Here is a 13560-nt window from a genome sequence, read left to right on the forward strand (position 1 = left end):
TTTCTCACTCTCTATGACTGATCAGCCATCAATGCATGTCACGTGTATGAATTTGTGGTGGCTGTGGGGTGAGAGCCCCTTGCCCTGTGCAGTGACTTATGTATCTTTGGGGGTGGGATGAAAAGAGAATGGAGTCTGAGGCAGCTGCTATTAGCATCTCTTTCCTGCAACTTTATTCCAGAGGTATTCACTTCCCCAGATCAGATATTCTCGCTTTCCTGAGACCCTCCTTGTTCTCACTCCAGGTGGGATTAATTGCTCTCTTCAATATTTTTATAACTTTTTTGAGATGTAGTTCAATACCACAATATTCAACCATTAATAATTTAGTGGGTTTTAGCATCTTTACAGAGTTGTACAACCAGCATACAATCAATTTTAGAATATTTTTATTTCCTCAGTAAAACCCTGTACCCATTAGCCATCACTCCACATTCACACTTAGTCCCTCCCATCCCTAGTCAACAACTAATATACTTTCTGTCTCTATAGATTTGCCTATTTGGATTACATATAAATGGAAACATTGAACATGCTTTGCAGTATTTGTTCATGTAGTAGGGTATTGTTAATCGCTCATTTGTGTCTGACTCTTTACCACCCCATAGACTGTAGCCCACCAGGCTCCTCTGTCCAAGGGATTCTCCAGGCAAGAATACTGGAATGGGTTGCCATTTCCCTCTCCAGGGGGTCTTCGCAACCCAGGGACTGAACCTGGTCTCCTGCGTTGCAGGCAGATTCTTTCCCTGTGTTACACCTGCATTCCACTCTCATTTTTTGGCTTTGGGGAGCCTATATTTGACTTCCTTTGCAGACTAAGAGCTCCTGGTCTGCCATTTTTGTGTCCGTAGTAGCGTCCAGGAATGTGCCTGCTACCTCAGTAACCTCCTTGAATTGAAGGAAAAGGGAATCCATTCCTTTTCATAAAAAACACAAGAAGGCAGGCTGCAATGTAAAGTTTGCAAATATGAAAACAAAATGATTCCTCTCTGTAGTGAACACTGTAGCAACAATTTGACTTTTAGAAAGACATTGCATATAATTGGCCACAAACAAAAATATGGAGTGGATAAAATTTATCTTAGAAGTCAATTCTCTACCTTCTCTGTTTTTCTCATCTGAACCTTCTAACTCCAGACTTGCAGCCATCTAGCATACCTGCCCCAGTATCTGACCCAGTGAAGCTGCTATTATCCTTTCTTTCCTGCCTCCCCACTCCCATCAAAACTCATCAGACATTTTGGTCAACTGAGATTCAGACACCTGGAGTAACTCCTGCTGCCTCTAATGTTACTGCAAATATTGGGAAAATCATTCCATTTTCCAGGTCCCAGTTTTCTTATCTATATATAAATCTATATTCCTCTGTAGCAATTCAGAATAAAAAATGAGCAAAATAAGATTTGTCATTTTTTATTCATGACACCAAGATAGACTTCTCAGGAAAGATGGATTAGCTGGAAGGTGTGTGTTTCTCAGTTCAGTCACTGAGCTGTGTCTGACTCTTTGCAACCCATGGACTACAGCATGCCAGGCTTCCCTGTCTATTATCAACTAACTCCCAGAGCTTACTCAAACTCATGTCCATTGAGTCGGTGATGCCATCAAACCATCTCATCCTCTGTTGTCCCCTTCTCCTCCCACCTTCAATCTTTCCCAACATCAGGGCCTTTCCCAATGAGTCAGTTCTTCGCATCAGGTTGCCAAGGTATTGGAGTTTCAGCTACAGCATCAGTCCTTCCAGTGAATATCCAGGACTAATTTCCTTTAGCATTGACTGGTTGGACCTCCTTGCAGTCCAAGGGACTCTCAAGAGTCTTCTCCAACACCACAGTTCAAAGGCATCAATTCTTCAGTGCTCAGCTTTCTTTATAGTCCAACTCTCACATCCATACTTGACTACTGGAAATACTATAGCTTTGACTAGATGGACTTTTGTTGGCAAAGTAATGTCTCTGCTTTTTAATATGTTGTCTAGGTTGGTCATAGCTTTTTTTCCAAGGAGCAAGCATCTTTTAATTTCATGGTTGCAGACACCATCTGCAGTGATTTTAGAGCCCAAGAAAATAAAGTCTGTCACTGTTTCCATTGTTTCCCCATCTATTTGCCATAAAGTGATGGAACTGGATGCCATGGTCTTAGTTTTCTGAATGTTGAGTTTTAAGCCAACTTTTTCACTCTCCTTTTTCACTTTCATCAAGAGGCTCTTTAGTTCTTCTTCGCTTTCTGCCTTAAGGGTGGTATCATCTGCATATCTGAGGTTATTGATAGTTCTCCCAGCAATGTTGATTCCAGCTTGTGCTTCATCCAGCCCAGTGTTTCACATGATGTATTCTGCGTATAAGTTAAGTAAGCAGGGTGACAATATACAGCCTTGACTTACTCCTTTCCCAATTTGGAACCAGTCTGTTGTTCCATGTCCAGTTCTAATGGTTGCTTCCTGACCTGCATACAGATTTCTCAGGAGACAAGTTAGGTGGTCTGGTATTCCCATCTCTAAGAATTTTCCACAGTTTGTTGTGATCCACACAGTCAAAGGCTTTGGCGTAGTCAATAAAGTAGAAGTAAGTGTTTTTCTGGAGCTCTCTTACTTTTTTGATGATCCAACGGATGTTGGCAATTTGATCTCTGGTTCTTCTGCCTTTTCTAAATCCAGATTGAACATCTGCAACTTCTTGGTTCACGTTCTCCAAGCCTGGCTTGGAGAATTTTGAGCATTACTTTGCTAGCGTGTGAGATGAGTACAATTGTGCGGTAGTTTGAACATTCTTTGGCATTGACTTTCTTTGGGATTGAAATGAAAACTGACATTTCTAGTCCTGTGGCCACTGCTTAGTTTTCCAAATTTGCTGGCATATTGAGTGCAACACTTCCACAGCATTATCTTTCAGGATTTGAAATAGCTCAACTGGAATGCCATCACCTCCACTAACTTTGTAGTGATGCTTTCTAAGGCCAACTTGACTTCATGTTCCAAGATGTCTGGCTCTGGGTGAGTGATCACACCATGGTGATTATCTGGGTCATGAAGATCTTTTTTGTACAGTTCTTCTGTGTATTCTTGCCACCTCTTCTTAATATCTTCTGCTTCTGTGAGGTCCATACCATTTCTGTCCTCTATCAAGCCCATCTTTTCATGAAAGATTCCCTTGGTGTCTCTAATTTTCTTGAAGAGATCTCTAGTCTTTCCCATTCTATTGTTTTCCTCTATTTCTTTGCACTGATCACTGAGGAAGGCTTTCTTATCTCTCCTTGCTATTCTTTGAAACTCTGCATTCAAATGGGTGTATCTTTCCTTTTCTCCTTTGCTTTTGGCTTCTCTTCTTGTCTCAGCTATTTGTAAGGCCTCCTCAGACAACCATTTTGCCTTTTTGCATTTCTTTTTCTTGGGGATGGTCTTGATCCCTGTCTCCTGTGCAATGTCATGAACCTCCATCCATAGTTCTTCAGGCACTCTGTCTATCAGATCTAATCCCTTGAATCTTATTTGTCACTTCCACTGTATAATCATAAGGGATTTGATTTAGGTCATACCTGGATGATCTAGTGATTTTCCCTACTTTCTTCAGTTTAAGTCTGAATTTGGGAATAAGGAGTTCATGATCTGAACCACAGTCAGCTCCCGGTTTTGTTTTTGCTGACTGTATAGAGCTTCTCTATCTTTGACTGCAAAGAGTTTAATCAATCGGATTTTGGTATTGACCATCTGGTGTGTTTCTAGTGGACAGTTATTTTCAAGAGATGGATCATGGAAGCATTTTTCAAATGAACTTAAATACATTGATTATAATATATCCTTTTAAGACACAGTAGGTATTCTGTTTAATGATGCAACTGGTTTAAAGGAGTCTCTAGTCTGTCCACTCTTACTTTAACCTTTCTGCCATACCTTAGGTGTAAATCCAAAGGGAAATGTTTGTGGCAGAAGAGAAAGCTATTGAGTGTAGTTAGTGGCTCCCAGTATTAAAAGCAAGTATTTACAAGTGAAAGGAATGAGAACCATGTAACTGGTAATGGGATTTAAATGGATTTAGGAACTAAGGCTGAAACAGGATCCTAATTAGAGAAGATTCCAGGGTCATGAGGTCAGTCCTCACCTGTCCATCAGGCAGACAGGCTGTCCACAGCTTTCACTTCAAAGATAGAGCGTGTTTTTCTCATCAGTGTGTCTTGCCCCCCAGTTCTTGAGGGGGAAGATGCCTTGCCTGTCCCTGGCAACCTGATGTGTCTGCAATGGTATACCAAATGGCTCCACATATTCGGCTTACATCAGTGTCTAAAAGATTACTGAAAACTCAGAATGTGATTCTTTACCATTTTCTTAAAGAGAGATGTGAAAAAGAATCATATTGGGTAGACTGTCTTTGTTAGCATTTTCCTGGTATTAATTGCACTTCTGAAAATAAGAATGGGGCTTCCCTGGTGGCTCAGTGGTCAAGAATTTGCCTGCCAATGCAAGGGTCTCAGGTTTGATCGCTGATCTGGGAAGATGCCACATACTACAGAGCAGCTGAGCCCCTGTGCCACAACTACTGAGGCTGTGCTCCAGAGCCTGGGGGCCGCAACTACTGAAGCCCGAGTGCCCGAGAGCCCAGGCTCTGCAACAGGAGAAGCCACCTCAATGAGAAGCCCACGTACAGCAACTAGAGGGTAGTCCTGTTCTCTGCAACTAGAGAACAGTCAGCAATGAAGACCCAGCACAGGCAAAAATAAATAAAGAAATATTTAAAAGGTAGTAATAGAATAGGGAATAAAATGACAGTTTCCCACGGATGAGAAAGCCATACTTGGGATGGTTCTTTTGTGCGTCTTGAAAGTTAAGCTGTTGAGCATTTGCTACAAGTGACCGCTGTTCCCTGTCTTCTTTTCCAGCTGACTTTGGAATTTCCTATATGACAAATTCATGTCTTTAACTCACCATGGTTTCTCACGTGGAGGTTGTTAGTCCTGAAAGCTCAGCGCCCAGAGTAGGTAGCATTTGAGGCTGAAAGAGGAAAATGAAACTAGGGTAGAGGTCTAGCTCAACCAGTTTCCTAGAGGGAGAGTCTGTGTTTTTCGCCACAGATGCTATGGTTGTTTTCCTGCAACTTGGAGAATTGGTACATCAGAGAACATAAAGTTTTCTAGCTTGCTCTCATCTCCTCCATTGTCTCCCTTTGCTCTCACTGGTCTGTGGGTTCTTGATGAGAAACGTTGCTGGGTGTGGGGAGTCCCAAGCTATGGGACAGGGCATGGAACAGAGATGATGCTTGTGGTGCAGTCTAATGCCATGTGCATTCACATAGCAGTAGAATTTTGTGTTCTTTCTTTTGAGGATCTGTACCAACAATATATTTCATTATTTAGATCATTATTTGACTTTCGGCTTCAGTGCCTTGAGGTGATTCCTTTGACTCTAGCTTTAATGAAGGGAAAAAAAAATCGTTAGGAAAGCAGATTGCGCCTTCCAATTCCTAATTAACTGGCAGTCTAATTTGTTTTCTGCTATCTATTTATGTTTTGCTTTAGACTTTAGCCAAATGTTATTTCAAGGTTTTCATAAAAAAAAAACAACAACAACTAGATTTTAAAATTACCATCATAGGAGTTTTTTTGTCTATTACAATTGACTAGTCTTCTTGGTGTTCATTTCATAAAATACAGTTTGTATCATCAGGAATCAAACATGAGAGCATTTGTGTGAGTATTCAGCAATCTCAAAGCATTCTGAAGCAGATCTTCTTTGATGTTTACATGTAGAAATTCACTTAGTATCCTTTCTTGGAATCCACAAGAGTAACAAAGAACGATCAATTGGTATCCAAGCATACGCAATTCTGATCCCTAACCTTTTGATACCCAGGTTTAACTTACCATGCATTTTTTTTCCCCCATTTTAGTAATATATTAGAGAAAAGGTTCTAGACCGGTTTGCATAGTCCTTTCTCTCTGGTTGATTTAGGTGGGTACAGTGCAAAACCTTTTGATGTCACCCAGGGGCGAAGAGCTAAACTACACCTAAAACCACAGTTTAGTTTGTGGTCTGTATCGTGGCTGTGCGTATCAAAGACATAGTTTGGAGGAGAGAAAGATGTGCAGTAAAAGAAAGCATGAAGGAAGATAAGGAATGAAAAAAATGAGAGAGGAAAAGGGAGAGGAGCAAATCGAGACTTGCCCGTGGAATACCCCCCAAACTCCTCCTCTCCTGGCCACATGCTCTTTGTAGATATAAACCCCCAGGTTACTGTCATCCAATCCAGTGACCTGGGTACCCAGAGATTTTCCAAGTTTCAAGTGGTGGAACTGATTTTTTGATCAAATGAAATTATATGGAGATGCCTAAGATTTAGACAAAGTTGTGTTTTATTAATATAAATTTACCTTGTAAGTTAACATTTATAATGTTCGCTTAGTATACAGTTAATGGGTGAGAACAAGAGTATTTTAAATAGACATAAAAATTGAAATTTGAGAAGATGAATGGTACTTCTTTTCATCTACCACTATATGCAATTTCTGTGTTTTCTTTTAAATGCACAGTAACAGAAAACTCTGGTTTCATATTAAAGAGAAATAGTATCGAATTTTTAAAACTTCTCAAACTTGGGAGTGGAAATAGAATTTTAAGTAGATTTACTATCTTGAAGGAGGAGAAATTGAAAATTGGATGTCTGAAGACTGATCATTAACAATATGTTGCAAACATAGATGTCATCACTGCATTAGCCAAGTTGCACCAAATACTGTCAAATTTGCATGTTTACAAAGGGTGCCAGCATCCTATGTAAGATGTGAGTGTCCTGGGTGTGCATGCTACCATGTAACAGTGTGATTCAGGATCCAGACCATCCCCTGCACAATTAGGGGAAATTATATATTATATTGTTATAAGATACACACACACCTATATATATTGTTGAGCCAAAAGTGATCATCACTTTTAAGGTTTCTATCAAGAAAATTTAGACATGAAGAGATATAAGGGAAAGACATTTTAGGTGAAGAGAAAGCAAAAGCAAGAATAGAAAGAAAAATAAGTGGAAGTGAGAAAATCTGTCTGGGTGCAGTGTTTGGAGCAATATCTTTGGAAAGAGAGAGAGATACTTTGAAAATCAAAGTAAAGTATCAGGACTTGATTCTGAGAATTAGGGGGGAAAGGTTTGTCTAGTCAAGGCTATGGTTTTTCCTGTGGTCATGTATGGATGTGAGAGTTGGACTGTGAAGAATTGATGCTTTTGAACTGTGGTGTTGGAGAAGACTCTTGAGAGTCCCTTGGACTGCAAGGAGATCCAACCAGTCCATTCTGAAGGAGATCAGCCCTGGGATTTCTTTGGAAGGAATGATGCTAAAGCTGAAACTCCAGTACTTTGGCCACCTCATGGGAAGAGTTGACTCATTGGAAAAGACTCTGATGCTGGGAGGGATTGGGGGCAGGAGGAGAAGGGGATGACAGAGGAGGAGATGGCTGGATGGCATTACTGACTCGATGGACGTGAGTCTGAGTGAACTCCGGGAGTCGGTGATGGACAGGGAGGCCTGGCGTGCTGCGATTCATGGGGTTGCAAAGAGTTGGACACGACTGAGTGACTGATCTGATCTGATCTGATTCTAAAGAAAGATATAAATTTGTTACAAGGAATCATCAGTTAGGTCAGCTGATGAGGACACTGCAACAGAATAGAGTGATCAAAATTTCAGGAAATACAAGTTTGCATCCTGTTAAACGTCCTATTACATCTTCTGGGCGTTGTGTGACATTTTGTGGGACCTTACATACTCCATCCAGTTATGGCATTTTTCTGTCTTGTACTTGCATACCTAAAATTTAAAGAAATAATAGTAAGTCCTTTTGAATGAATGACCCATCTACAATATGAAACATGCCTGGAAATGGCAGGAGACACTGAATCCTGAGATTGGCACATATCAACTTAACCTGGCAGCATAAGTCAGCATGTTATAGGGCAGTGTGTTCATATGTTACAGACAGATTTTGCTTTTAATTACAATTACATATGTAATTATGGCTCAGTGGTAAAGAACCCATCTGCCAAAGAAGGAGACATGGGTCAATCCCTGGGTGGGGAAGATTCCCCTGGAGAAGGAAATGGTAATCCACTCCAGTATACCCTTGCCTGGAGAATCCCATGGACAGAGGAGCCTGATAGGCTACAGTCTATGGGGTTTCAAAGTGCTGGACATGACTGAGTGACTGAGCACATACATACAAGCATCTCCTTGGAACTCTAGTGTCAAAATCTCTAGCTCATATGGCTGGTACCCCACGCAAAATTGCTTGGGTATTAAGGAATTATTCTGGTAATAGGATGTAGACTTTTATTTCCTGAAATTTTGATCATTTTATTATGTTGCAGTGTCCTCATCAGCTGACCTACCTGATGGTTTCTTGTAACAAATTTATGTCTTTCATTAGAATATTCTCCACTAATTCTCAGAATCAAGTCCTGATACTTTACTTTGATTTTCAAAGTATCTCTCTTTCCAAAGATATTGCTCCAAACACTGCACCCAGACAGATCTTCTCACTTCCATTTATTTTTCCTTCTACTCTTGCTTTCGCTTTCTCTTTACCTAAAATGTCTTTCCCTTATATCTCTTCATGTCTGAGTTTTCTTGATAAAAACCTTAAAAGTGATGATCACTTTTGGCTCAGCAACATATATATATATATATATATATCTCTCTGATAATCAGATCAAATCAGATCAGTCGCTCAGTCATGTCCGACTCTTTGCAACCCCATGAATCGCAGCACGCCAGGCCTCCCTGTCCATCACCAACTCCCGGAGTTCACTGAGACTCACGTCCATCGAGTCAGTGATGCCATCCAGCCATCTCCTCCTCTGTCATCCCCTTCTCCTCTTGCCCTCAATCCCTCCCAGCATCAGAGTCTTTTCCAATGAGTCAACTCTTCGCATGAGGTGGCCAAAGTACTGGAGTTTCAGCTTTAGCATCATTCCTTCCAAAGAAATCCCAGGGCTGATCTCCTTCAGAATGGACTGGTTGGATCTCCTTGCAGTCCAAGGGACTCTCAAGAGTCTTCTCCAACACCACAGTTCAAAAGCATCAATTCTTTGGTGCTCAGCCTTCTTCACAGTCCAACTCTCACATCCATACATGACCACTGGAAAAACCATAGCCTTGACTAGACGGACCTTTGTTGGAAAAGTAATGTCTCTGCTTTTGAATATGCTATCTAGGTTGGTCATAACTTTCCTTCCAAGGAGTAAGCGTCTTTTAATTTCATGGCTGCAGTCACCATCTGCAGTGATTTTGGAGCCCAGAAAAATAAAGTCAGCCACTGTTTCCACTGTTTCCCCATCTATTTCCCATGAAGTGGTGGGACCGGATGCCATGATCTTCGTTTTCTGAATGTTGAGCTTTAAGCCAACTTTTTCACTCTCCACTTTCACTTTCATCAAGAGGCTTTTTAGTTCCTCTTCACTTTCTGCCATAAGGGTGGTGTCATCTGCATATCTGAGGTTATTGATATTTCTCCCAGCAGTCTTGATTCCAGCTTGTGTTTCTTCCAGTCCAGTGTTTCTCATGATGTACTCTGCATATAAGGTAAATAAACAGGGTGACAATATACAGCCTTGACGAACTCCTTTTCCTATTTGGAACCAGTCTGTTGTTCCATGTCCAGTTCTAATTGTTGCTTCCTGACCTGCATACAAATTTCTCAAGAGGCAGATCAGGTGGTCTAGTATTCCCATCTCTTTCAGAATTTCCCACAGTTTATTGTGATCCACACAGTCAAAGGCTTTAGCATAGTCAAGAAAGCAGAAATAGATGCTTTTCTGGAACTCTCTTGCTTTTTCCATGATCCAGCGGATGTTGGCAATTTGATCTCTGGTTCCTCTGCCTTTTCTAAAACCAGCTTGAACATCAGGAAGTTCACGGTTCACATATTGCTGAAGCCTGGCTTGGAGAATTTTGAGCTTTACTTTACTAGCGTGTGAGATGAGTGCAATTGTGTGGTAGTTTGAGCATTCTTTGGCATTGCCTTTCTTTGGGATTGGAATGAAAACTGACCTTTTCCAGTCCTGTGGCCACTGCTGGGTTTTCCAAATTTGCTGGCATATTGAGCACTTTCACAGCATCATCTTTCAGGATTTGGAATAGCTCAACTGGAATATCTCATAATAATATAATATATAAAAAATATATACACAATGTAGACTTACAACAGTATATAAATCACACTAAAGATATTTAATGACACAAAGTTTTTTCCCATTTTATTGAGGAAATATAAATTGAAAAATATTATGATTATCTTTTTTTCCTTAAGAGACAGGTTTATTTTGCTTGTGGGTAGCTCCATTTTATTTTTATAATAACAAATGAATTAATAAAACTTATCTCTCAAGTGGACAGTTTATACCATCCTTAAGTAGAGTTTTGGAAGATCTTAAATTCAAACTCTTCTGAATTGTTTTCACAATTACTCATATATCCAGATACTTTAAAGAAGGTTTAAGCATGTGAGTGACACTAAGGGTGAGGGTAATACTGATGTTCAACACCACGTCTTTCTGATGTCCCCTTCTATCTTTGTTTTGGAAATCATCAGAATACCCATCTGCTCATGTTTGCAATAATATCCCTATCTTCACAGGTTGGGTCACACCAATGATATGCTGTAATGAAATGGGAACTGAGATTTTCTATTTCCTAAAGACCTGGATGACATTTTTCAGCTCTTCCTCAACAGACAAAGGATATGTAGCTCTGCTGTGTCATAGTTATGAATAACACATGCACAGAGAAATTTGACTTGTTTCTAGTAAAGGTATTATGTGAAAGGAGTACCTTTCGGTCTCCTCTGTTGCCCTGGAGTCCTGAGATCTTGCTTTGTGGTATGTTTGTGCATCCACATATGCATCTGCTGGAACAAAGAGGGTGTATTTGGTAGTCATTGATAATTTTTTTTAAAGTAGATCAGGCAATTTTCCTTGAAACTTCTTTCCTAACTTAGCATGAAGTAGAATTAAATAGTAGAAATGAAGGCATGTATTTGGAGGTATCAAAATAAGAAGTGGAATTGTTTGGTTACACAGAGGACTGCAAGAGGCCTGAGGAACGGAATGAAGAAAATTATCAAGCATGCATGTTGTTTTTAAGCGATACTTGAGACTGATATGTGAAACAGCTGTGTTGTTGGGTTTTTTTTTCTTGTGCCAACTTTCCTTATTTGATTGATTTTTCTCTCTGACAGCCCACTGTGCTGATAAATGTGTCCATGGTCGCTGCATTGCTCCAAACACCTGTCAGTGTGAGCCTGGCTGGGGTGGGACCAACTGCTCCAGTGGTGAGTGTGCACCTGCCCTTGTCTGTCTCGGGGTGTTTTTGCTGTATGAGCCCCTTGTGTCCATGGGTTTCCCTCTGCAGCCCAATGCAGAGTGTGGTGTGGATCCCCAACCCAGCTCACAAATAGTGTTTCTTTGAAATCTCGATATGTATTATACATAGAACTGTTATGAATAGAGTATAAAGAAAGGCACTTGGAAAGCAGGAGATCTCAGTAATCTGATTCTGATACTTCTATGAATATGAATACATATTCCAGAGTAGGATCCAGAATTCAGATTCCTTCATTCAGTAAGGCAGTTGTGGTAACACAGCTATTGTATTCTGACATCTGTTTTTACTTGTTCATATATCTAATATATTTTCTTGGTGATGACAATTTACCACTTGTTGGTTTTAAAGCAGAAGCAAAATTGATATTTTCAATGCTTAACTTGTTTATTTATCTCTGAATTCTGAGGTACCAATAATAACTACTTCCTCAGATAACTGGGGTGAATTACTGGTAGTAAATGAAAATTCATGCCATTTAGTACTAATTCATGATATGTAATTTGTCTCCATTGTATTAGAATTATAATTCTAAGATGATGGTGTTTTGGATGATAAACAAATTGCACTTAAAATCCTGTATTCATGATTATGAGGATTAAATGATGGAATGTCATGTAATACAGTTGCTTTTCTAAATTTCACAGTTAAAACTTAAGTTTTCTGGCTAACTCCTTGCTGCGCGTGTAATTGTGTACTCTTCCTGTTCCTTTATACTTCATTTTGCCTTGAAAAATGTGAGAAAGAGCTCAAGTGCAACTCAATTGTAATGCATGAAATGTTAACATTTAGAGAAAGGGAATAATAGTTTTCAAATTACCAAGCTCTCATGACAAACACAGATTTGTCCTCGTTGCCACCAAAGAATTTCTGAAACCAGGCAAAAAGAACATCAGGCTGTGTATAATAGATAAGCTGGTTTTAGGAATTTTTACTTGCTTCCCTTTGGAATTGGGGACGTTATTCTTTATCTTGTTAGAACTACTTTGTTTTAGGCCTATGATTTCCTGGCTGTCTCTAAAACAGCATCAATCTCCTGTGCTATCTGTGCACAGAACATTCCATATGAGAGAGTCTTTTTATTGTGTCTTAGGGAGTCTGTGTGCATGTGTCTCTGTCCCTGACAGGGTTCCCATTCCAATGGGTAACTGTCTTGCAGGGTTTAGTTTGGCTTCTGCTGGAGATCAGGAGGAGAGTGGGCATTTTGTTCATACTGCTGAGGCAAAATGTTTAGGATGTGGGATCTGGCTCATGTCCATTTTTTTGGCCAACTGACCTCAAATGCAATGTTGCTTTCACTGGCTTTTCCTGCTTAAAGATCAGTTGTGCCTACACATTTAGAAGAAAAATAACATTATTGTATAAACCATTGAGAAAGAGAAGAGTGGCTGTATTCTTCTTCTGAAAAATGAGATTTGTTATTACTAATTTCAGGGGGAAAGTTTTGGAATAATTTTAGTCATAGTCACACTTTGTCCCCTAAAAGCTGCAGCTTGCCTCGTACTAAGAGATCAGGCTGAAGTGTATATAAATGAAAGGAAAGCCAACATGGGTTTGAGACCCTCTAGAACTGATTTAGGCCTTCTAGAAACAACTGTTGCTTTATTTTGGAATTGACCAACTTTTTAATGAAGCCTCTAGAATTCTTCTAGAAAGAAATACATGTTCTTTCAATTCTGGGTGAAGATACTGAGGTGACTTTTAGTTTATTCTCCACAGCTCATGTTTTGGTATTATCATGAACAGAAGCATCAATAAACATGGACAGATATCTGAGAAAACATTTCTGACACCTTTTTTAAGCACCTACATTCTGTTCTGAGTCAGAGCACTGAATTTTGTTACCTGGGTTTTGTCTGTAGTTGTTACCCTAATATGCCTCATTAGGAGGTGTGTGATTTAATACTCTCAGCCAAATAATTCTTTTTTTATATATATATATATATATATATATATATTTATTTTATTTTATTTTTTAACTCTACAATATTGTATTGGTTTTGCCATATATCAACATGAATCCGCCACAGGTATACATGTGTTCCCCATCCTGAACCCTCCTCCCTCCTCCCTCCCCATACCATCCCTCTGGGTCGTCCCAGTGCACCAGCCCCAAGCATCCAGTATCATTCAGCCAAATAATTCTTGAAGCAAATGCATACTCTAGTAACCTATTAAGTAGCAGAGTTAAAATGA

At 39.8% G+C, this 13560-nt stretch overlaps 1 protein-coding gene across 2 annotated transcripts in view; it reads left to right on the plus strand.

Moving 5' to 3' along the window:
- Positions 1 to 13560, plus strand: part of MEGF10 (multiple EGF like domains 10) — a 178648-nt gene that overhangs the window by 83812 nt on the left and 81276 nt on the right. For both annotated transcript variants that reach the window (XM_027547016.1, XM_027547017.1), the window contains exon 5: positions 11222 to 11314. In XM_027547016.1, coding sequence (XP_027402817.1) covers positions 11222 to 11314 — 93 coding nt within the window. The remainder of the gene's footprint in view (positions 1 to 11221; positions 11315 to 13560) is intronic.

This window comes from Bos indicus x Bos taurus, chromosome 7 (genome assembly GCF_003369695.1).
Source record: "Bos indicus x Bos taurus breed Angus x Brahman F1 hybrid chromosome 7, Bos_hybrid_MaternalHap_v2.0, whole genome shotgun sequence".
Taxonomy (NCBI): Eukaryota; Metazoa; Chordata; class Mammalia; order Artiodactyla; family Bovidae; genus Bos; species Bos indicus x Bos taurus.